This window comes from Rhipicephalus sanguineus, unplaced genomic scaffold (assembly GCF_013339695.2).
Source record: "Rhipicephalus sanguineus isolate Rsan-2018 unplaced genomic scaffold, BIME_Rsan_1.4 Seq271, whole genome shotgun sequence".
NCBI classification, from domain to species: domain Eukaryota; kingdom Metazoa; phylum Arthropoda; class Arachnida; order Ixodida; family Ixodidae; genus Rhipicephalus; species Rhipicephalus sanguineus.
The window spans coordinates 120,989-147,360 of NW_023614913.1; the positions used below are offsets into that span (position 1 = coordinate 120,989).

General features: G+C 47.7%; 1 protein-coding gene across 1 annotated transcript in view; it reads right to left on the reverse strand.

The window, feature by feature from the left end:
• LOC119376904 (dual oxidase maturation factor 1-like) overlaps nt 1-26,372 on the reverse strand; it is a gene marked incomplete at its 3' end in the record, with an annotated part of 236,896 nt that overhangs the window by 110,575 nt on the left and 99,949 nt on the right. Inside the window, exon 2 of the mRNA XM_037646574.1 lies at nt 21,484-21,541. Coding sequence (XP_037502502.1) covers nt 21,484-21,541 — 58 coding nt within the window. The remainder of the gene's footprint in view (nt 1-21,483; nt 21,542-26,372) is intronic.

Sequence of the window (26,372 nt, forward strand, 5' to 3'; positions counted from 1 at the left end):
CCACCAGCACATTCCTAGCGTAAGAAGAGAGTGGACGAAACAAGAAACAGGAACTTTCGAAGTCTGAATCTGTATATGAATGGGTCTCAGATGTTTGAGAACGATGCAGGGAATGCGTACGGGCCTTACAGCTGCGTTAGACGGGTGGCCGAATTAAACCTAAATCGATGGCTAACACAATCAAAAGACATGTGCACCGAAAATCGGATCTCTGAGGGCTGCGTTCGTTGCATTGATTTGCATTGCGTCCCTATCATTTGTGTCGATGGTGTTTGAAAGCTTAGAATAACAGAGAGCTGAGCTAGTTGGTAAGTATTCATTCTGAAAAGACAGGGCGTGTCCTGACTTCTTTCTTGTGCCCGTGTTTGCACGCCCTGTCTTTTTAGAATATTTGAAAGCTTCGTGATGTCGTGATGGCGCTGCAGAACGAGAACCGGAAACAGGGGGGCGCGCTTCTCGTCGAGCTCCCGCTATTCAGCGGCCGCTGAAATGGACAGTTCATTACATGGACACATCGAGAAGAGCTCCTCCGGCGAAGTGCTGTATTTTATTTCCAGATTCCCCATTCGAAATAAAAGAAAAGACTAACTGCGGCGCGCCGCGAGTGGCGTGACCAAAAACAGGCGGCGGTGGCGGCGTGGCGCGGTCGCGCACACCTCTAGTTGTGACCAACAGACATCTCAGGTTGTTGCGTGACCGACTGCAAAACGGTTATGATTTTAAAGGCTCCTGCTGAGAAGCTACATTTTTTCCGGGCGTGTGGCGATGGTGTCGCAGCGTGCTCACAATCTTGTTTTGTGTCGTGTGCGACCTCAATTTCCAATACCGTGACGTGGTGACAGAGTTTGTAAACACATAAATGGCCACGTTATCATAATTCCGCGAGACACATAAGCTCTCAAGAATGACGCTGCTTCCCGTTTGTTCACAAATTGCACTTCATATTTGTACAAACACGCGCGGAAACTCAAGCAACCTACTGTTCGGTGAATGCCTCCTGTCAAGTCGCAAAAACAAGGCGATCGTGATCACGCAAGCGAGCCAGCTCGATGAGGAACGCAAGTCTCCTGTTTGTGGCGCTATTCCTTGGCTATGTCCACGCCTGGTTACAGAATTCGCGTTGTGCGACGCTTGGTGCTTATTTTACTCTTCTACCACGCTATATTGCATATGCTAATGTGGTTCGTTCCCGACATGAAACCTGTACAACCTTTTGCACAGCGGTTTCAAGCACCGGCATGGCTCGAGGTTGATACTGGGCTCCCCGCACAGGCCCAGGTTCAAACCTCGTCCTCCTGGAATTTTTTTTCTTATTTCGTTTTTTTTCTTATTTCGAGCGATACTGGTTCGGACACCCGGCGGCGCGCGGACATACGTCGCCAAAAACGGCCGGTGAAATGATCTCATAACAGCTTTTTGCTGTAAAACGGCTACAAGAACGAGAATGCGTCACAAACGCTGTGGGCATTTGCGGCATTTGCCGGATTTTGAAAGGACCCACGTTCTAACGCGTCAGCCGGCCGTCGCTCCATCACACTTTTGGACATTGCAACGCGCACAACGTGAGTGTCGGCTCTCTTTTTTGCCAACTGATCATCGCGCCTCCCACGGCGTGTTCGCGGCGTTTGTCTTCTTTCGGAAATCTTTCGTTCCACCTGCAGCATGGAAATTTCCACTCTCGAAGTCCAACAGGGGCGCACACCCAGCACTCTTGTGGCAGCTCGTTTCGCTTCTGTGGAATATTACGATAAATAATACAGGTTACTGCTTTACTTACATTACACACTGAACTTTTTCTGTAGGTGAATCGGTATAAACAATGTATCCCAAGACATGTAATAGTAACATTTCTCGCCGCAAATCCCGCCGGGCGCTTGCTTCATAGCTGTGCGTGGTACGTCGTGAGGCGGTGGAACGAATGCGAGACATCGTAGCCACGTGATATATAACCCTTAGTCTTCGTGCGTGTGTGCATAGTTCTGTGCCGATTAAGCTCATAGTAAATCGTGCCGCTTGCTGGCGTTGCGGCGTGAGCACTGCGCCTCGGCAAGAGGAAACGCAGTGGGCGGACCCGCTCTTCGCCGCGGGCGTCTGTCAGCAAATTGATTGACGTGCGAATCGGGTACGAACTCGTTGATTCTGAAAGGCCCAGTTCACTCGTGACTGTCATAGTCCGGTGGTGCCTGTCAGTGTTCATGCTGCGGGACGCTACTCAGCAGCTTCTTTGCATAAAATAATACTTCGGTCAGCTTGCACTACTTGTGCAAGGCTGGGGCCATCGGAGGAGCTTGTGCACCTAGCTTCTCCAGCTGTTTACGTGCTCGTCTACTCAGTATGATTGGTGTGCTCCGGAGTTCGGTCTCAATATGGTGCTATTGATTAGGAAGTCTTAACTAACATGATTTGAATAGTCCTTTCTAATTCTGAATGTTTTAATAACATTACCCATCGCGACCTGATTACCCAGGTTTAATTCGCAAGTCCTGAATAGCGCAGAGGTAATTGCATAATACTAATTAGCACGCCCGAATTAACCACGACCTCGGTGAGTAAGGTCTACATTATCTTGGTTTTAATTACGCGCTCCTATTAGCGTCGTGTTAATATTTAATTGTTAATGTTGTAATTACCGCACCAAAGATTCCTCATATTAATCGCCTGTTCCTGCAATATTACAGATGTATTAGCAAATCCTAATGATCACGATCCTAATTAGCACACCCTAATTTGCGTCGTGTTAATTGAAATGATCTTAATTACCTTGTCTTTAGCTTTACACGACTCACTAGCATGGTCTTTGTAAGACGCGGCTTAGTTAGTACGCCTTAACATAATTTGGCGCTAAGCAGCTTCTTCATACACTTCCTGACTTAGCTAGTATACCGCCAGCTAATTAGCTAATCAGTAGGGCGCACATGCCTGGGAGCGAGCAGACGCGAAGCAGAGAACGACGAGTGCGCGCGCCGCCAGAAACGCGCTAAATGTACAGGACCGACCATGGATTAACACGTGGCTTCGGCGATTAGCTCTAGCCGCGGTGTTGTAAGGCGCTCGGTCGGAACTAATCTGAGCCACGGTGCTGATTATTCTAAAGGTACTTAGTGGTTAGTGCAGACATTAAACGCTTTAAAAAGAATTCAAACGGCCCGCGCACACATAAAAATATGTTAGTAGAGCTTTCTGCCACTTTTCTTGCATGGGTGCAGTTCTGCACTCAGCTGAACGACAACAAATGAAAGAGGTGCCTCTAGTTTAACGACACCACCCAACCTTCTCGACCGCCCTTGACGTGGACGCCGCGTTTCCATCGTAACCAATGGGGTGGAGCGCGCGCTGAGGGTTGGATTTCACCTTCTCGTACTGTTAGCTCGTTCAAAAGGGGGTGTCGCCAGAGCTCGGAAAGATCCCGAGTTTCGCCCAAACTCGGCCATCCTGCATAGCATCCCAAGAAGGCTCCCCAGCGAAAGTGATCGTGTCATGTTTGAATGCGTTGAAGCACTCCATACTAAACTGACAGGCATCCGGCGCCCTGACCTGTGAGTCTGGTCGCCACACTACTCAAGGACAACTTCATGTTTTCTAGACGGAAAAAGCAGGAGGGATTGTCGAGATAACCTCGAGCTTACCAACGAGAAGGCTGACAGTACCCTTCTTAGCGATTTCCAGTTGGCAGCGAACTTCCACGCAGCGAAGGCGAAGAAGGAGGCCCTGAAATAGTGTGATGAGGCCTGGCCTTCCTAGTTTTCAGCTTCGCTCAAATTCCAAAGAACTGTGGCCTGCCTTGAAAAGAGTAACACACGAGAGAGTTACCCTTTTCAGTTGATTGTCTCTGAAGTTGGCACTTGGCCATTGCTTTGGTCAGTACCTGCAGAGGGTCGTTCTTTGTTAAGTGTCAGTGACCTGTTCATCGTTCGAAGTCCATCCGAAGTGTCAGTTTCTGGAGCAGTCCAGGCCTCAAGGAATGCAAGCATTCTCGTGGACTGAGGCTGTTCTCGCTAATACCTTACAAGAATAGATCGAAAAGCACGGTCTAGTACGCTGCCACCTGCGTCTCCAGGTTTTTAGAACTGTTATTCTTATATCTCAGCAACACGGTCGTAAGACAGGAAGAATGGTTTTACTTTATGGACGTTACTAGTCACTCTACGGTCGTTACGCGGCTATACCTTCGCAGATCGTGCGACGAAATGAAGAAATGCCGGCGGCTTGAGGCTCATGCGTGCACGAGGGTGTATCTTTGCCGTCTTCATTGCAAAGTAAGTAGAAATTTTTTTACTGCGTGGCGCCAGTTTCTAAGGGATCAGGAAGGGGATTTAAATAGTAATGTAGTGGGTGAGTCAATAAGTATCGTGTGTACACGTACTCGTATGTGCTTTTCATCTTCAGCCCATATATGCAGTCTGCGAGTGCGGGCCCGGCTGCTAAGTCAATCCGATATTAGTTTTGTGTCAACGCACCTCCGGCATTGTGCTCATAAGTCAAAGTCAACGTTTCCATCGAGACCGATCTTTCTCAAGAAAAAAGCCACTGTTTCATCGCAAGGGCGAAGCAATGATTGTGATAGCAAGAAATTGTAATGTTATAAGAAGTGAGGCGGGCAGCTAGCTTTTTTGGATCCGATCTCGCGTAACTCTACAAAACCCTGGTGTAAGAGAATACGGCCGTTCCAGGAGAGATGCTCTTGCCGCAGTCTCTTCGCGTTGAGAGCGCAGCACGTAGAAGGCTCATTAAAAATCTCATGCTCGTTCAAAACGAACTGTGTTTTTCTCTTTGCTTCGACGGCAGCCCTGCTGAGCGGGGTGATCTTATCGCGTGCGCCCTCCGAGCGACGGAGATGGGCCAGTTCATTTAATCTCTTCTTCAGCCGCGCTCGCACCCCGCTCGTGCGCTTCACACCACGGTCGAACATGCGATGCGCGGGGGATCTTATCAATATGGACTTTATAAGGGACATGACAGCGACGGTGACGGCAAAGCCGTGGAAAGGGTCCATACAATTGCTGTCGCAATAAAAGACCGTCCTGACAAAGGCCGTCTCCGATACAAACGTTGACAAACAAACAGCTTTGAGAAGCGTATATGCTTCCCTATTTGCTCACGACAACCGAAGACAGCCTTTTCATATCTACTATTCTCTCTCTCTCTCTCTCTCTCTCTCTCTCTATAGATATATATATATATATATATATATATTATATATATATATATACTTGGTGTCCCAGCTATCACGCAGCACTATTTAAAAGAAAAGGAACAGCGTTCCGCGAAGCGAACCTGCATATTGTTCCTAGTACACTGGAGTAGGCACTGCTATTTCTTTCCTTAATGAGGTTTAATTAATTAGTCGTAACTATATTTGTAACTCGACAAGTACACACCTAATTGTCAAAATGTCAATGAGGCGTACGTAGGCATGTTTAAAGGACATCTAACTGCGCAATTTTTAACAACGCACTAATGACGTGCTCATTTATTCTGGCTGATAAAGACAGCCCGCGAAATATGAAAAATAACACGCGACTACGCTCCCACCCGCAAAGGAAACCAGCGCCCTCAAATAGCTTACCGCAAAGAACCGCTTTGCCTGTTGTCCGTTGCGAGAGACAGCGTTCCGCATTTTGGCAAGGGTACAGGCCGGGCGCCAACGATATGCGTGCAATTTTGCTGGGATTCATTCCGTTCGATAGTACGCCGCAATCATCCATATCTCACGGCCGACTGTTCTCATTGATAACGCGGCAGGTGTTCTGATTACGGCCTGACTCTGTAAAACCAAGCGGTGCGTTTCTTAGGCCGTGGAGTGGCAGATAGGTGGATGCATTTTTTTTTCTGCACTTTTCCCTTGATACTGTCTATCTCAGGGGAGCCTGTTTGAGGGTGCTAGTTCCCGACGCGTGGAACAGTCTAGTCACGTGGCACTTTTCATATTCGCGGGCTTTCTTTCAAGCGGAAAAAATGAGCGCGCAATTAGCACGTTGTTGAAAGTAGTGCAGTTAGATGCCATTTGAACATGCCTACATACGCTTCATTGATACTTTGACAATTAAATGAGTACCTGTCGGGTTACAAACATAATTACGACTAATTATTTAAACCTGATTAACTAAAAAAATAGCAGTGGATATTCCAATGTACTAAGAACAATATGCAGTAGGTTTGCTTCGCGTATCGCCGTTCCTCTTTTTTTAAATCGTGCTGCGTGATAGCTGGGACACCCTGTGTATATATATATAATATATATATATATATATATATATTATATATATATAAATATATAATATATATTGAAATGGGAGAAATACACAGACGCGGGATGTCCGGCTTGCTGTTCTATTCTTCGTCTATCTCCTCTCTGTCCTAGCCGATCAGGCACCCATGCCCGGCGCCGCTCTTTATGACTAAATCCGCCGCGTAGGTATGACGGTTACGGTGCATCGTCTGCTGACTCGAAGGTCGTGAGTTCGATCCCGGCCGCGGCGGTCGCATTTCGATGGAGGCAAAATGCTAGAGGCCCTTGTGCTGTGCGTATCAGTGCACGTTCAAGAATAACAGATGGTCGAAACTCCGGAGCCTCCACTACGGCGTCGCTCGTAATCATATCGTGGTTTTGGATGGTAGAACGTCGTATATTAGTCACTCTTCATCATTACACTCGGCCACGCTGCAAGTATGGGATCCTACCTGAAATCTCATGTTTCTAGCCCTCCTGGACCCTTCAGCTTCATCTGCAGCACTAATGCGTCTGGTGGTCGGCACTGGCTGTGCCTCGGGGTTCATGTTTCCAACACGACGACTTGCCTGGAGGTCCTTGCAAGGCTATCTTTAGAGGCGGCATTGACCGCGCCGAAGTGGTCGTCGCAAAATTAGCAGACAATTCTGTTGCCGTGGTTTGGCGCGCTGGTCTTCATCCACGTTTGAGTGCGGGGTAGGCGAACACTTGCGCAACGATGAATGTCCCAGGTGGATCCGTCCCGGGTGGCTCCGTACCACGTCCGTACGCGTGAACGCCACCCTATGCAGAAATCTTTGAAGTTTCTAAAGGCACCTTGCTGCTTCGGCCGAGCTGGTCACCGTCCGACCGGTCACTGACGGATGCCATGCCGGCAAGAGTCGCTTCGTGGTGATTCGCGCGTGGTTGAGGTGGTATACCACGTCTCAAATGAAGTGCTTGCGATAATCAGCAGACTCGCATTCGTGGCTACCGGAATGGCCGATGCCGGCTACGTCTGTCTGGGGCGCATCGATGGCTTCCGTGTTGCCTTCTTTGGGCGAAGCGTTCGTACCCTCGGCCAGTGACTACCGTGAAGGTAGTAGATGTGCATGCGACAGCTCACCGAATGTGCTTTTGGTATTGGCTGCATGTGGGATTGTGGTCTGTCGACTTGGAATGTTTGGGAGGTACTCGGAGTCAAGCAGCTGAGGTTGATTCTACTGTGACCTACGGTGAGGCGAACTTCACCAGAGAAAGGTAGTCAGCTCCTAGGATTATGTCACGGGACAGGTCGTCGAAGACGGGCACGCCAGCAAGGAGCTTCCTCCCGGCTTCGATTGGCAGGCACAGGTCGAGCGCACTGACATGCAATACGCAACCTCCGAGGTCACGCAGGGGTGCCCGAGGTCACGCAGGGCTGGGGCATGATGGCGTCGATGCTCCGCTATGCTCAAGTGTCCTACGCTTCACCGGTTTCCACGACGCGGACCTGCACCGTTAGAAGCGACTGCGTTTGGTAGTGTGTAGCTTCACGTAGTGCATGAGGCGGTGAAACATCTATCGGGTCAACGAAACTCTCTGTATACACCGAAACGTGAACATTACCGGTAAGTGTACATGGACACCAGGAGGTACCATAGCTCGTGGCTGATACATCTCTTGTTAGAAAATAAACTACATGTTGATAAAATTTTAAAAATTAAAAATGGCAGAAAAACAGCGTTGAGCGTTTAGTCAGAAAAACAAAATCGTATATGACTTATAAACATCACAATGATAAAATGCCAGGATTGGCTGAAAAATACACAAATGACGAAATAATAGAAATTCACCCTGCTTATAAGTGCAGAATAAAATGTACAAGGTCTTTTACGACGCTTCTAATGGTAATTGTTTAGTTCTTAACGGTGTAGTATTCCGAAACGGAATAGCTGCAAAGTGGCCATATTTTTGCCATGGTTAGTACGTGCATGCGGTAATAAAAAGTTATTGTTACAGGCAGACTAGTGGGGTTAGAATTTCAAAAATGCACTTTCGTCAAAACATCAGTTGCTAAGGTACCGTGAAGACACTTACACGCAAAAATTCCCAATTTATACTTGAAAAACTACACACTCACTATGTCTTATTTCTGAAATAGTGAGGACGCATGGGTGATTGGAGAACTGAAGCTATGGTGCGAATGGCTTGGTTTCGGAGACGTCGAAGTGGACAAATGTGCGATGAATAGATCATTGCCCATGACACAATACGGCACATAATATGACTGCGGAGAGTATAGTATACTGGCATAGTGTAATTTAGGAATTAAGTAAATTGGATAATGCTGGCGCTTTATAAACAATATACCACCGCTATCTTGTGATTCAACTGTGGAATGTGATGTAGATGCTCAACATGAGCGTTAAGCACCACTGCCAAAAATGCTCACAAAGAAGTGTTGAGAAGATTGAGGCCATTGATAGTAATGACGAGCGCAGGTCAAAGAGCGTTACGCCTGGAATGGAAGACAACGAACTGTGTCTTATTAGCGTGATTTAAACCATTGGCTTTGCGCCAGTGCTGATTATTCCAGATGTTGGCGGACAATTCGTAAGCCAATGCATCTATGTACTTGTCTCTAGTACCTATGGTTGTACCATCTACATACAAGAAATGCTGATTATATGCTATCAGTTCATTATTACAGATCAGGAATAATGTGGTGCTGTATATACGACGTTCGGGATATATTTGTCGCTCGATGTAACCGTGGAAAGATCGTAACGTGTTCCAAGCGCCAACGCTTGTCGTCCGCTCGATAAATCCACTTCTTAGTTCATGCGCATATTGAGTCAAGTTTCAATAGAGCCAGAGGCCATAGGAAGGTCAGTGAAAAGGGCACCAGCAACACTTCCCGTATCAATTGGATTTCAGAATACGGAGAGCTGAGTTAGTTGGTAAGTATTCATTCTAAAAAAGTCACAGTTTCGACGCAAGGCCGAAGCAATGAATGCGATAGCAAGAAACTAATGCTATGATAAGTGAGGCTCGGCCAATGGTACTCTCAGTTTGGAACAGCGCTCCTGTTGCAAAAGGCGGCCGAAGCAGCGAAGGAAACAGCGTGCTTCAAGTTCGAGCTGTGACACTTGATAGTTCGTGCATCATCTTCTGTTTTTCGTTTAGCGGCGTCCTTGAGCTTGAGTGCTTTCGTACGCTGCGTAACATTGAGCGCGGTGACATCATGGTGAAACACGTGAAACATCCCTCTTCCGCTCAGGCGCAAGAAAAACCGCGCGAGCAGACAGCGGAAGGGCAATGTTCTCCCTGCACAAGTATAAGAAGAAGCGAGCAGCGAGCTGACGACTTTAAATGCGCCTGTCGTGCTCCTAACGCCATCTCGCTGGTAATGACGAACCGCTTTATAATCGCAGCCGTCCTGAGTCCGTCAAGTGGTAAAGGGTGTGTATATAACGCTCGCCGTTACCTACGTGGAGGATCTGCGTTTCGTGGCGTAGTGGCTAGCGCCACTCGCTGCCGGAGGAAGAGTCCCTGGTTCGATTCCGCGCCTCGGAAGCATTTTCTGAATTATTTTTCTTTGGGGCTTTTATATATATATATACATACTTATACATACGGTGCATGACGCGGGCGGCGCGACGGCAAAAATCCACCGAGACTGTCCATATAATTGCTATCGCAATAAAAGACAGGGCGTGCAAACTGGGACACCAGAAAGAAGTCAGGACCCTGCAAACAGTGGTGTTGTGCGTCCCTAGCAGATAATCAAGGTATCCAAGGTCAATATTTTGGCCACCATCCACATGACCATGTCAAGTTTAACCGAGCCCTGCACGTACACCCAGCAGGCCCCCCCGACCACGGAGGAATGCGAGCCTAGGACTCCCCTCCAGCACACAGGTGAACAGCACGTCCCCCTCCTCAAAAGGTATAATCTTCGGAAATACTGTGGCTCTACTAGATCGTACCAATCCGGTTCGCTCAAACCCCGACCGCCTCCCCCATAGACGATGCTCGCGCTAAACAGCAGACAGCCCATTTTTTGAGGTTAAGAAAAATTGTTGATAAACGATTACGCCATCACCTGAATGTGCTAAGCCTTAAAATGTATTTACAGTCTGGGCGAAAGGAAGCGGAGGAAGATGGGGGCAGTTAGAAAACAGGTATTCTCAATGACGCCATGTCTCCTTCGTTACAGTAAGTCGACAGGACAACTCGGCACCAGCACCATGACAGCACGTCAAGGAAGGCGATGAATCTGCCGAAATACACCGGAGCCGAAGACGACGTTCCTGTGGACAGTGGTCGCGTCTCTTCGAAGCGAAAGCGGGCAACGTTGCCTGGTCCAAACAGGTCGCATCAGCGATACTTGGAAGGTGAGGCATTTCGCTGGTACCTAACCGAGATTTTCGACGTTTAAGAATAGTAGGAGGGCATCAAAAAAGCATGATAAAACAATTTAGTGCGCCCATCAGAGACCATTCCGGCAATTCATACATTGGCAGACTCCAAAAAGTACAACGCATCAAGCACTACTACAAAAAAAGACGCGGCTTCCTCAACCTGGCAGAACTGAAGGACGCCTCGCATATATCGGGCTCGACCGACAGTGTGCCTCAAGAGATCGAAAGGCGCCTCGCTGGGTTGACGGTCTCTACCCTAGCCAAGTGGTTTCCTGCTGCTCTTCAGCGGAAGACTCTGTCCAAAGAGACGTTTCCCACGCTCGTCGAAACGGCAACTCGTGCAACGGGAGGTTCCAGTTCCAGCGCCAGTCCTTTTTCTGTTCTCCTCTTTGTTGTGCTAGTCAATTTTGGCGCTTATTCTTTCCGAGTTCATCCATAACGACCGTGTGCCTCGCTGCTGGCTTGCCAAATCAGCTTCATTCGCACATGAGTGCCTTCGTCGTGAAACGGTGTCTGCTCTTGCTGACGACCAATGAAACGAGGAGGCGGCCCAAGGCTGCGCTAATACATTTTGTGTAGTTGTGAACGACACTTGGTGAACGCAACCCTCGATACAGGAGCACTGTTATCTGTACCTAAGACGCTGTGTTCAGAGAGCTCAAGCTGCAATTGCTCAGATCTATGCCTCAGCGTCCAACAATCACCTCAACAACAAAAACGTTCGGCCGCATACGCATACATGTGGAAATAGGGAGGATAAGCGGGCAGTGCAAGCGCACGTTCTCCAAGGCATGAAGACTGAATTCTTCCGAGGCTTGGACAACGCCTCCTTTTCAACCTTTCACTGAACTTGAACCATGACTTCGCTTAAAGACAACGAAGCTCGGCACACCTCCTGCGGAAATCATAGTACGTCTTCAGTGCTGATACGTCCCCACTTCAGTCTTTTGACGTCACGAACCTACCACCGTCGCATAAGTTGCTTTGAGATGTGCTTTGCAGTTACGAGGACATTTTCTCAAAGTCTCAGATGACTTCGGATGCATCGCAGATGAACGACATCGCATTGTCCTCAGCAACACGTCCCGATTCACAGACCACCGCATCGAAGCTCTCCAGCAGACAAAGAGGAAATTGTCAGCAAGTGGACTGAATTCTGAAGCAACGTCTAGTGCGCCCCCTTGTTCAACATATGTAGCTCCTGTTATTTTGCCGGCAAAAAAAAGCGAAGGGCGTACTCAATTTATGCATTGATTATCGAAAGCTTAATGCTGTCACTGTGTGCCCGACTACCACCTATCCCCCGCGCATAGACGATGTGCTGGACCTCCCGGGAAAATCGAAACATTTTTCAACATTAGAAATTACACCAGGCTATTGGCATGCCACAATGAACTTAGACGACACCCCAAAAAACAGCTTTCGTCACGCCCAACGGCCGTTACAAATAACTTCTGCCTTTCGGTTTGAGGAATACTCCTGCTACGTTCGAAAATCTGCCAAATCAGTGATAAGAAAACATAAGTGGAAAACGTAGGTAATTACTTTGATGATATCGTAGTCTTCTCCGACACATTTTCTGAATACCAAGGCACCTCCAAGCTTTATTGCAAGCTCTAGAAACTGACAACACCAAACTGAAGCTCTAAAAGTGTCACTTTGCCCGAGATTCTACTGAATATTGGGTCACAGGATGTCTCACGGTACAGAATCACCTAAACAAGCAAGATAGAAGCAGTATTGCGATTCCCAAGACCAAGAGCTCCGAAGAGCTGCAGCGCTTTCTTGGCACCACCAACGTTTACCATCAGTTAACCGCATTTCAGTGACATAGTTTTCCCACTACAAAATTATTGAAGAAGGGCACACCATGGGAATGGGATGCTTCATGCGAACAACTTTGATGGAATGAAAAATCGCCTGATCGAAGAGCCAATTGAAAGCAATTTTCTTGCGAAAAACCATGCATACTTATTGCGACGCATCTAATATAGGCATCGGTGCAGTCTAGACGCAACGAGATAATGATCGCAAAGAAGACACTGTCGCTTATCACTCGCGCAAGCTACTGACTCACGAAATAAGTTATGCCATTGAAGAGCTTTAATGCCTCACTATAGTCGACGCTGTTGAGAAGTGGCACTGCTATCTCCATGGAGACTGTTCTCACCGATAACGCTGCCTACAATGGCTGAAAAATATCAAAATCCCCAAGGCCGTCTGTTTCGATGGTCTCTTGAGCTGTCATTGCATGAAGTCAACATTAAGCACCAAAAAGGCAGCGAAAACATCCAAGCACGCATTTTCTCGGAGCCCAAGTCATTTCGTTACCAAAACTCCAAGGTTACCAGGATGACGAACCTCGCTGCAAGTACATTAGTGCAACCGGAGTCACTATCGTGACACGTAAAGGAATTCGGCAAGTGCACTCACAAACTTCGACTGGGCCTTCTGCAGAAAGCCCACTGCCAGTTCGGACACGTCGGAGTAAAGAAAACCCTCGGGTGATTGTCGCCTCACTATTGTTGGCCGGAAATAATAAGAGACGTTTCATCCTACGTCCGCCACTGCGACATATGCCAGCAATGCACGAAACCTAACACCAAGAGATTCGTATCGCTGGAGTCGCTACCACCCGCAAAACAGCGCTTTGTTCTTTTAGCAATGGACACTATAGGTGGTTTTTCTGGCTGCGGCTCCACGAAGAAATTGATTCACTTGGCGCTAGACCACGCCACGTGGTATGTCGGGGCGTTTGCTCACAAAAATGACACATATCACGCATACATTTCGTGCCTTGCCACCATCTCGGCTGCAGGGAAGCCAAGGAAGTTCCTTTCTCATCCTGGACCCGGCTTCACTTCAGGCAAGCTCAAGCAGTTCCTAAAACGGGACAATGTCCAGCATTTATTCGTCTCCTCCCAACACCCTCAGTATTCGTCTCCTCCCAACACCCTCAACGAACACGCGAATCAGACCATTGTAACCCGACCAAAGTGCAAAATCAATGAGCAGCTGCAGACGTCTTGGGTCAAACATCTTTCGCATGTTGTCCAGGAATACAGCATAACCCCACACGAAGTAACGACATATCCACCATCATACCTGATGTATTGAATACCTTCTTACGATACCTTTCTAGACGCGACAATGGAAAGTGGGCATGAAGCAAGGAGAAGTGCAGTCAAGAACATGCTCGCCTACCATGAGAACAAAAAGACCGTTTACGAAAAAAAACACTTCTACCACAAGACCTTCAAGTTGGCCAGCTGGTGCTCTACGAAACAGCTTCGCACCGAAACAATGGAAAGCTCAGCCAAGTCATGGAAGTGCCTTACACAATCCTATGCAGAGTGTCTTCAGTGAACTATGAGATGGGCCGAAGCGTGGCACCGCTAACTAACAACATTGTGCACGTCAGCAAACTTCGTCGTCACTATTGTGCCAATAAGTTGACGCTCTGTCGGAGGGAGGGCGAAACGTGTCCCGGTTCACGGGTCGACGAGCGAAAGGAAGGGGAGGAAGATGAGGGCAGCTAGAACACACAGGTTTTCTGACGTACGCCAGGTCTCCGTTGTTACACACACACACACACACACACACACACATATATATATATATATATATATATACATACATATACATATATATATATATATATAGAAGAGACACAACTAAGCGGTTGTCTTAATTTTATTTGCCAACGGTTTCGACCGGAGGACCGGTCTTCGTCAGGGCTTATGAGCAAATACAGCGCTATACGACCATCCGAAATCGTCGTGGGCACTCTTAGTTGAAGGAAGGAAAGAGAGGAAATAATAAAACAGTCAAGTTGTCAAGCTGTTCCTCTCTTTCCTTCCTTCAACTAAGAGTGCCCACGACGATTTCGGATCTTCGTATAGCGCTGTATTTGCTCATAAGCCCTGACGAAGACCGGTCCTCCGGTCGAAACCGTTGGCAAATAAAATTAAGACAACCGCTTAGTTGTGTCTCTTCTCTTCCCAAGTACGTTTGGCCCATTGGAAAAGCTTCTTCTATATATATATATAGTACTTTGGGTATGAAGATCGATGGGTCTGGTATGATAGATGGGGAGGAAAGGACTCACGTGCGAAATGTAGTTTTATTAACGTTTCGGCTGCTGGGGCAGCCTTTGTCAGACTGACTGCAGTACATTTGACAGACAATATTTGCACGTGTGTAGCTTCATACTGTGGCGCAGTGCACCACGATTAAACGTTCTACGCATCCAGACAACAAGTAATAGACGCATGGTGGACACAACACTGCGAATAACAATAGGAAAAAAAGATATCGCGTTAGACAAGAAACCGCGTCACTGGCCAGTGAGAGACCGCGAGACATGAACATAACAGATTCATTGGCACCGTGCAAGGCGTACATGGCACAGGAGCGCACTCCGCGAATAGCATCGGGCGAACGCAGGAAAAAAATAGTTGAAAAGAACACTTTCTTAAAGAATGCATGTCCAATCCAACAAAGGCAAGCTTGTGCCAACATGGAAGTGTGCACTGTATACTATGCAAGTACGCTAGCCAGCTTACCCACATTTTCGTTTAAGCCACTGGAAACCGTGGTAAACTTGTGAATTAAAAATGACTCGCCCATTTCGCGCTTATAATGTGACGTGAAATCCGATTCCAATATAGTCGCCGTAAGTGATTCAAAGGAATGCCGGTGCTGGCGACGTGTCTAGATATTGGCAAATGAAGCATGTAGTGCACATGCACCTTGTGGTTGTTGAAACGGCAGCGAAATGCATTTTCGGTTTGACCAATACACTGCAACTTGCAGATGGAGCACTCAAACAAATATACTACATTATCTCTGTCACACGTAAAATAGCCGTGCTTTTAGCTACAGTGGTGTTCGTCGCCTGAGTGCAACTTAGCATCGAAGTTTGCGAAATGGATGGATCGGCATGTGGAAGATAGTTATTTCGAACTTTGGAGGACGTAAGGATATCTACAAATTACTACAACGCGATACACGGCGCGGGGTGGCTCTGCAAAAACTTTAAGTGCTCGCTTTGAGTCAACATGTTGTAATGTTTCTTCGAGAACTGCTGCTACATTAGGCGCTGAGGCGCTATGCGTGAGGACAAGGTTAGCGCTATTGAGGCCACGGGGACGTCTCTCGGCGTTGATAAGCGTTTTACGGTCAAGCTTGTCTGCGCGTGCCACAGCGTCTCAATAATCTGAGGGGGTACTTCTGTTTTAGAAAGGAAACCCGTAGTTTATCGCAGCTAGCACAGAAGTCTGCCTGCTCTGAGCGAATGCGTTTAAAACGGACTGCTTGACTATATGGGATGCTTGATCTACAATGTTTAAGGTGACTACTGTTGAAATGAACATATTGCTGTCCGTCAGTAGGCTTCTGATAAAGCTTGGTGAATAAGTTCCCGTTGCTTAGGCATTACAGCGACGTCAAGGAAGTTAATAGTTCCGCCCAGTAGGCGTGCGTGAAGGATACGGATGGGTGAACTTTATTAAAATTTGATATAAATGCCAGCAGTTGAAATTCACCATGAGGCCAAATAAAGAATATGTCGTCAATGAACCTCTTGTAGCATAGAAGCTTGAAATGGCGACTGCGTAAAAATTGTTGTCAAGCCTCCCCATAAATATGTTTGCATAGTTCGGTCCAATCTTGGTTCCCATAGAAGTGCCGCTAACCTGTGAGTAGTGGACTTCATTAAACACGAAATGTTCAGATGGAGAATCATTTCAAATAGTGCCGTATGGTAGGGCTGTCTACAGCCCTACTATACGGAAAATTTGTCATACCCGTCAACAACCCTATCACCGGAAAATTTGTCATACGAGTCAACAACCGCCAAGAGGCCGTCCGAATGAGGGATGTTTGTGTAGAGGATGATACGTTCAGTGTTACAAGGAAGGAACCATTAGACACGGTAATACCATTAATTGCCGACGAAAGTGGTTCGTGTCCCTCACGAAAGACTGCAATGCGGTGGAATTTACGAATTAGCAAGTCGACATAACAAGACAGGTTTTCTGTCACCGTTCCGTTAGCTGAAACGATGGGGCGGGGGGATTGTTCGGCTTATAAATTTTTGGCAGCATATAAATCGGCCCGCAGAGGACTTAGAGGGAATACTGTTGTGGCTGCCTTATTACATATTTTTTCTCTGGATAGTACATTGATCTTTTCTTTCAAATTATTCTAAAGTCATTTGTGGGGTCTGCATCAAGTCGCCTATAAAATGAACGATCATTAAGCTACCTCAGAGCCTCCCCAATATAGTCTGCTGTGTTGGTAATCACAACGGCACCACCCTTATCATCTGGCTTGATAGGGATGTCGGCACGCTTCCTTAATGTTTCGACAGCTTTCAGTTATTCTTGTCGCATATTTCGATAGAACGAAGTTTTCTGCTTGTATGCTTCAATGACATCGCGCTGAATTGCATCAATGTATAAGTGAAGATAGTTGTCACGTTGCGAGGGTGGTGTCCAGCGTTTAGATGACGGCAGTGCCAAGGAACTATCACCATTGGTAGCTCTATCATGAAAGAACTCCCTCAACCTCAGATTCCGCGCAAATTGCCTAAGTCTGTAAGTAGCTGGAATTTGTCGCAGTGTCCCGTTGCACGACAAAAATTTAAAACCGCGCAATAATACAGTCACTTCATCATGGACAGAACACAGCTCAATAGGTTAACAACGTTCGAAACATCACAGGAACATGCCGTACTTTGGAAAGGGAGGGCGCCCTACTGAAATTTTGCAGTAGTTGCACGGGCGTGCAATCAGCCATCACGCTGTCCCGTAGTAACTTCTTACATTTGACAGCAGATATTTCATTGTATTTCCTTTCCTCGAATGTGCACAGAGAGTTGACCTCTTGGGCAGTACGCACCAATCGATTACAGAGCTGCTTATCCTCATTCATTAGGGACTTCAAACATGAGCGGTAGTGATTGACAATAATGACTGCGGCATGGATTTCTTAGTCAAGTCCAGCCGCCCGCTGCGACGAACAAGGACCAGCGGGCGGCTGGACTGCAGAGTTGGGGCCGTTGCGCAGCACTCTCGAAGCGGACAGGCGATTATCAATGCACGTCGCGGTTCTTGATTTTGCAGTTGGTTTCTTTCGCAGCGGCGTGGCGGTACACGAAAAAGGGCTCATCCCTGCCGTTGACAGCACGCGGGTTGAATAGCTGGGGCACAATCCTGCCAAGACGCCGTGGTCGCTTGACTCGGAGATTCGAAGTACAACTGTCGGGCATGGCACGCCACGAGGGCGACACCTTCAAAGCTGAGACGCACGCCGTCCGCTGCGAAGACTCGTGCAGGGGGCAGACATTCAAGTGCATGGTCAAGAAATTGAACCACTCTGGAACGTATGTTATAACGACATAAAAAACTCTTGAAGAGGCTGGCTTGACGGTTGAACCGGTGGATGAACCTTTGGCTCTTGCATCCGTGGCGACGGTTAGCAGCCCTCGGCAAGATAAGTGTGGCGTCTAGATTCCGTAGTCCATGATGCTCCTTCTGAATACAGGTGCGCTGTAGCTCTCGAAGACGGCTTGTGCTTTCTTCTTCGTCAAGTCGTTGGTGCCGATGTGCACAATCAACGTAGATGTCGTTCGGGAAACGAAGTCCATCAGCAATGCCATGTCATCAATAACGGCACCACTATGTGAAACATACGCTGGCGTACCTGCCAATAGCGGGTCGAAGTGCTGGAACAAATACTTTGTTTGCAAGTCGCCCGCAGAGACAATGGAAGGTGGTGCCTTTGGGAATTTCAATGAAATATATTTCGATGTGGTCCTCTGGGAATCCATAGTTGCAGAGTACTTTGCGTAGGAAGATCGATGGGTTCGATACGATAGATGAGTGAAGAGAATTACTCACGTGCGAAATGTAGTTTCACTAACGTTTCGGCTGCTGGGCCAGCCTTCGTCAGAATGAACGCAGTACATTTGACAGACACTATTTGTAGGTGTGTAGCTTCACACTGTGGCGCAGTGCACCACACTCAAACATCCTGCGCATCGAGAACAGAAAGTTTTAAGCGCATGGTGGGACAACACTGCGAATAGCAACAGGGAAACAAAAGTCGCAGTTTCGCCGCAACGGTGAAGCAATGAATGTGATAGCAAGAAATTATAATGTAACGCGATCAACGGAAAGCAGCTCGAAATTTCCAGCGCGTAGCTCGAGCCCAAAGCACGCACGAAAAGAACGCACACAGGACGAGCGCGAACTATCATGCGTCACAGCTAGACACCTGAAGCGCACTGCTCAAACATAAAGCAGGACGCACGAACGAACGAACAGGTACACACAGGAAGAGCGCGAACTGTCACAGTTGTTACTTATTGCTGTTTGAACAGCGCACTCCTTTCGAAAACGCGGCCGCTGCAGCGAGCGAAGTGACCTTCGTACGCTCTGTGACATCAGCGCGGGCATCGCGGGGAAAGCACAAGACATACAACCCTCCGCTCCACCCCCCCCCCCCCCCCCCGGCCACCCTCTCTTTTCTCGAGATAAGCGCACGAAGGCGACCACGCCCTGTAGGGCGAAGAGCAACGGCGTTCGCAGGAGTGGGGCGAAGATCTTTAAAGCGCGCCACGCGCGCACATCGCGCCATCTATGTGGTGACTAAGAAAACATGCTGAAGTAAACGGTGTATATAAATAGCTCGCCGTTAGCAGGCTCAAAGATGGTACTGCTGGTGGCCTAACCGTCTAACGCCGCGTGCTGCAAAGCGAGAGTCGGAAAATCTATCTGAAATATTTTTCTTGCGGCTTTTATACACACACATATAATATATATATATACATAGATATATCGTGCATGATGGTGGCGACGGCAGAAATCAGCTGAGACTGTCCATATAATTGCTTTCGCAATAAAAGATATCGCGTTCTACAAGACACCGCGTCACTGGCCAGTGCGATACCGCGAGACATGAACATATCAGATTCATTGGCTCCGTGCAAGGCGTAAATGGCACAGGAGCGCACTCTGCGAATAGCATCGGGCGAACGGAGGAAAAAAATAGTTGAAAAGAACACTTTCTCTAAAGAATGCATGTCCAATCCAACAAAGGCAAGCTTGTGCCAACATGGAAGTGTGCACTGTACACTATGCAACTATGCTAGCCAGCTTATACATATATATATATATTATATATATATATATATATATATATATATATATATATATATATAATATATTTTTTTTCTTGAGGGTGGTATCCGCACCTCCGTAATGTCATTTCCCCTTCATGGCGCACGCTCGCCCAGCTGGCGTCTTCACCACGGTACGGGCCTACGTCGTCGGTCTCCGTACGAGCGGTGGCGCTATTCTCAGGAACAGAATCACCCTAAATAATGCATGGCACTGTTCGCTGATGGTCGTATCGTTAAGAACACCGCGGGACGTTCCGCGGATCGACCACGCGGCCGCCCGCTTTCTCTTTTTCTGCTTCCCTACTTCGTGCTGGCGCAGTACGCCACACATCCGATATGAACCAACTAGCCTGCAAGACGGTCTTATTGCACGTTACTTTGCCTGTTTTGTGCTGTTTTGCGTGTTGTATTGACATTCTTGAGCGTTATTTGTAGTTATTGCAGTTTATATATATACATATATATATATATATATTGTAGCGAAGCGTTCTGCTAAGTAATGTGTTGTCCTGTCGAGCGCCTTCCAGTGGGTCGTTCTCTTCTCTGAGAGCACGCTCCTCGTGCAGAGAGTCGGCCCCGCTTGACTGTCGCTGCCGTGCGCCGTCGCTGAGTCCCCGTTAATAAACGTCTTGACAATTTGGTGACAATTTGACATATATTATATATATATATTATATATATATATATATATATATATTATATATATATATATAATTATATATACACGGCATCAGAAGATGAAGCATCATTTGAAGCTGTTGGACGCCGTTACAAGATTGTGAACGCCATCAAGCAGAAGCAATTCCCGTTACTCATATTGACCGCTCTCATTTGGAGTGTTTTTGATTCAAACAAACTGCTGAACTTATATGTCTCATTCGTGCCTCCTCAACATATTATAACCAATGTTGTACCGGTTGTGACGCACAGTTATTTTTTTCTCCAGAAAAACATTGGTGTAAGGGTAGCGTCACGCGAATGAATACTTACAGACACAACCTTCTACAACGTTCCTTCTGCGCGAAGGAAACAGAAACGAACAATTCATGTATAGCTCACCAACAAGACCGCGAAAGCCAATCGCAATGACTAGTCAATTGCAGCGAATCTGGGAAAACCTTAGTATATATAATTCGTTGCGGTGCACAAAGTGAACATAGACGTACCCAATATTTGGGACAAAAACTCAGCGACCACTCTGCTAAAATATGGGCTTATGCGGTGTTCTTTTCTTTCGTGCAGCACAAAATTTCGACGCTTTTTCATCTATTCCTCTATATAAGCGCCAGCAAGTATATACCTATTTTCTCTAGACTGGTTAGCAAGCTACAGGGTCGAATGGTCTTTTCGTAACGCTACTTGCATTTGACTTTATCTTTAAAAAATTACGGCCGTGGTAATCAACTCTTTGCCCAATCATGTGAAACATGTATATGACCTTGGGCTATTGCAGCCTCTCTAATACATATATATATATATATATATATATAATATATATATATATATAGATAGATATATATAACCACTGCTGGCAATAGAACTATTCCGTTTACAGCTCTTCAGTTAATTGATAAATAATATTTTCCTTAACATGTGCCTCTTAATCATTAAGCTGTTATAACAATTTTCTACATAAATTTGTTCACACAGCAACGACAACAAAGATCACTTGTGGTACTCACTTAGTACGACAGCCCCGACCAGCAGGCTTATTGTGACGCTGACGAATGTTGACAGCTTCTGCGAAAAAGAAAAATGAGCAATACAATTTGGTGAGACAATGGTCATCCTAAGTTTTTATCGCCTGTGTATTGGTAGTTGCTTTAGTGAGAAATTTGACTCATTTAAGTCTTTATTTACTATCTTTTCGTATTCAAAGACACCAAAACAGGGAAAAATTACTATTCTGGTATCCACTGGAGATCTTTCAATTATTGTTTCTCGTTACGATAATAGAATATACTTTCAGTAATTCGAAAGAAGACATTTCCCGTAAGGCCTTGCATTTACAAACTAGGCACTGCATTGGCCATAATAAAATTAACCCCTAATGTTTAGCTCTATGAGGTCTTACCACCGAAAAACTTTCAATTTTGCCCTGAGCTTACAAAGAGTCGCCATAGTTTTGACGGGGATTTCAAAGTGTGTCACACATGGTCGAGCATTGCGCTTTGAAATGTGATTTTAGGTGCCCTTGTCGGCAAGTGATCTTCAAGGACTTCTTGCGGCAAACGCCAAAGGCGTTATACGAGACCTCAAGCGTTCAGAGCGGGCATGGTAGTGGAACGATATGAGGAGAACAGGGCAAGTAGTAAAAAGTTCAGAAATGTGGTCGTTATTCCACAAGATTATCTACAAGACAACATTACATACGCTAGGTTGCTGCACAAACAAGTTGCAAAAAAAAAATATTGCTTCCGAGCTCTTGATGTTTCTTCGATGGCAGGCAACTTGTGGTAATTTAAAAAAGACCGCTAATTTAACGTACAATCATTTGGCGCCGTCATTATTATTAAACTGCAATGATAGAGAAATACCTATCAGCGCCTTCCCATTTATACATCAAAACGCGACCATGCCCGATAGTCTCAGGGTCTCCTTTCGGTTGTTGGCGTCTTTAGGTATTCCTTTTGTTGAGCTATCCACAATAGAATGCTCTTCGCTTCACAACTATTCGTTGTATTGATGATAACGATGCGTTTTTGTGCGCTTACGTCTGTTTGCCACGCGCGGTCTTCTTTCTTTTATTTAGCACTTTCTTCCGAACAATCGATGCGGGCCAGCGACGTCGAGTAGCCCGCAATCGATGGTTTGAAGTTGGTTTCCGCTTTCGAGACATAGGGAGGAGAACTATAGTTTCTTCTTTATGTAGTATGTATTTTTCCGCTGGCCTTGATTTTTTAGCGCACTCCGAAGTGCGCGATCGTCTAAGCGGAAAGCTAACATGGCTGCCGACCTGACGCGGCGCTCGCGTGCGCTTCTGAACACGATGAAAGACGCAGAAATCGGCATTACGGGTGGTTTCGGCTAATTTTAACGATTTTAACGAGCTGCAGCGAGTCTCAGGATGCTGCTTTTACATGCGAAGTATCTCTTGCTCGGGGTATGTAACGCGGCGTGGTAATCCGCACGCAGCGTAGTAGCCCGCACTCACTCTACGCATGCGCGACTCTCCTCCTTCCCTCTCTCCAACAGCTGCGCGTTACACTCTCCACTTCTCTACAGCAACTGCTTGGCTTCTCCTGAGTTCTCGCTTCTGCTCTCGCGCTGCATGCGCTACTCTCCTCCTCTATAGTCTCTCTCCTTCAAGTGGTAGAGCGCTGCGCGCGTTCAGTCCAGCGCTTGCCTCGGTAGGCTCCTCTGAAATGTGGCCTCGACATGCCGAAATTCTCTCCTGCGCAGCGCCGCGATCAGGGCCAGAGCATGCGCGTCGCCTCCTCTCTCTCCTATCCTACGCCGCATCTCTCTCGCGCGCCTGTCGACCGCGTTCCCCGCACGTCCTGTGAGAATTAACGGTCAGGCTAGAGGGAAGACTCGACGCGCGTAGTGTTCTCCTCGCGTTCCACGACGCGAGGTCGTTAGCATGCCCAGCGAATGCCAACGGAACGCGATCGTGCAAGTGCTCCGGCTTCGCATCGCCTCATGGTCCCTTTTAACGGGAGATGGTGTAATTTTTTCGTCAGACTTTGACTCTGAGAGCAGCGACGATGCAAATCAGCCCGGAACACCGGTCAGCTTCGCTTTCTGCTTTGCGCAGTCTGCGCACGCGCGAGTAAAAGCGAGCAGACGGCAGCGGCGGAAAAGTAAACATGGCGGCACCTGTGGATGCAGTTTTCTCCCGCCTCGAATTTATTACGTTGTCGTGCTACACTGTGTGGCCCTAATTTCGATAGCTACGCATTTATTTGCTTTATATTTGCGTCCTGAAGCTTCGCGAGCAACGTGTTCGTCAGTATTTTGCAGTGTTCCCAAGATTGATTCTAATATTCTCGCAGACAAGGCTTAGCAGGCATGGCTAAATAAAGCCAGCTGATCTCAATAATAAAGACAAAGCATACCGCACGCCTTTTCCCCAGCGTAAGTTGGCACAAAGCGACAGCCGATTTCACCAATTATTTATTGCTGCGAGGACAGTGGGCGAGTAGCAAGCGTGAGTTCGGATCGAAGTGGGCGGTCGCGTCCGGATGGGTGCTGCCATGTTGGCTTGTAAACCCAGCTACTGGCGGTTGCTAATACAACAAATAAAGGCATACGTCATAAATGCGAATTAGATAAAATATATGACTTGTCGCTGTGGCGTGGTACGTACCAAACAAACGCAAATGTCGATCTCAACGCTTTGCTGCGCAAGCATGTAACTTGCTTACACCCTGCTGGAAGCAGCTTGTATGGTGGGGCCACGGCTGCTTCGCTGGCCCAATACGTTGGCTGGGGCGACTAACTGCGGGAAATACAAAATCGCCTATAGCACTGTTTAACGTGGACACACCCAAGTTCACGCTTGGCGGCACCTCTCCATCCCAATGACTAACGTCCATGATCCACGATCAGCGGTCGTGATTAGACAAAGCTTTGTTCTAGCTGTAGTAGTTGACGGTGCGAGAGAAAGCGGTGTGACAGCTAGAAGAGCGTCGACTAGGGTCGTCATTCCGCGGCATCTTAAAAAGTAAGTAGAACACCATAGCCCAACTAGAGGGAAACGCATGTAAGCGGGAACGCAGTGTCAGTGGCAAGCGCACGTCGCAGAACTATTTTAGGGGCGAAGCTCCTTAGGGTGTGGGTCTCTCCGTCCTCTGTAGTATGTAGTAGAAGTAGTAGTAGGTAGCCACCTCTAGTTCTTGGAGTGTTCACTAGTAGGCGCTGTTGTAGCCACTTCTAGTTCTCAGAAAGATCCCTAGAGGGCGCGGAGGCGCTCGCTGAGTTGCAGATGCGTGCTCTAGGCCCCCCCCCCCCACTCTTCGTCTCGCGAAGCCGACGCAGGCAGCGTCTGCTAGTGAGTTTCTTGATTGAAAAAACTGACTGCTCGCGCTGCACAACCGTTCACTGACCACCCCGTATATATAGCCACTCGATTTTGACCTCCAAGGTAGTGCCTGTGTGAGATTTCGCCTGTGCGCGATTAAACAATAAAAATTCACAGCGTACATGTAAAATTAAAGTCAGCTGCAAGTCGCCATGACTATCATCGACCCTTTAGTATAAACGCACCCGATCTCACGTCGGTGATGATGTACTGGGCAGAATTCACGGAAGATTCACATATGGCGCGTGGTGGCAGGCAATCGTTCGATTCAGTGCGGCGACGTACGCTAGGGGGACCGTTGTAATGAAGGGCCCATGTAAACAAGAGTACAATAAAAGTTTGATGTTTAATATATACGCGGTGTTTCTCACCGTGTTTACTTGATCATATACTGGGCGAATTACTCGGAGTATTGACGGTTACCGATGAATCCCTCCGGAGCTTCGCCCCCACTCATCATTATTCACCCCCGTGGATATGCTGTAGATTTTTTAATATGGGTGGATGCTACAAACGAGGCCGAGGCTTGCTTAAGGTCGCCATTCGAGGTGTCTTGTGCATTGCCAAAATCGCTTCTGCTATTGGAACGCGCCGAATGCGACGGACGCCTAGCAACGACGCGTTGCAGGAGCTAATCTCGAAGGCCATGGTCGCAATGCATTACTTCATTTTACCGCTCCCAGACGGCGACACCACCCCATTAGGTTATAAAACTTCGACCGCAATAAACGACGCCGGACGAAGAAGTTTCTTTGCGCTGAAACTGTTATACCATAATGCGATACCAACTAGACCACCAAGCTTTCCTGACACTACCTCGCTGACCAAGAGCACTGCGAGAGGAAAGTGTGAGACATCAAAGGCGCTTTTGTAAAGCCTCCAGAGTGTGTGACGGTGGCACAGTGGATTGCAGGCCCGGTATCTGTTGCCGTGAACCATGCGGTCGTAGGTTTGACTCCCCTTGATGGACCTTTTTAGAGGCGTAGCTCCTCTTAGTCTAACTTGCCCGTGTCAGGCGTAACGGCAGTATCTCCCGAACAGTATAATAGATGGCGCTGTCTCATAGACGTACATACAAACTGCAGTGAGTGATGGTATTCTAGATAGCGCTGTGCACAATCTGTGTCGTCATGACCATTTCTCGTCTCATTTCCTAGATGGCGTTAGTCCAATAGAAGTGTGCGAAATAGTGCGCTTGTGTGGAATCGCCACAGATGGTGGGGAAGTGCCGCTAGTCGACCGATGGGCTGCTGCGCGGGCTGTGCCTGGGTGTGCGGGGAAAGAGTGCCTCTCTCAGCCTCCTGGATCGTTGGTGGGCGAAGCGAGCGCCGCGGCGAAACGAGCGTGGCGCCTGGCGGATCCCGTGAAGGTGCGCGCCAATGACGCCGCGGCCGCAACGTGCACTCCGAGCAGCGGACCCCGAAGGCGAGCCCGAGAAGCGGCGGCGAAGCGAGCAGCGGCGCCAGGCAGACCTGATGGTGCTCGTGCGCGGGTAGGGGCGACCAAGCGGCGCCAGCGGTTTCACATTCAAGGAGCCGACGCGTGGTT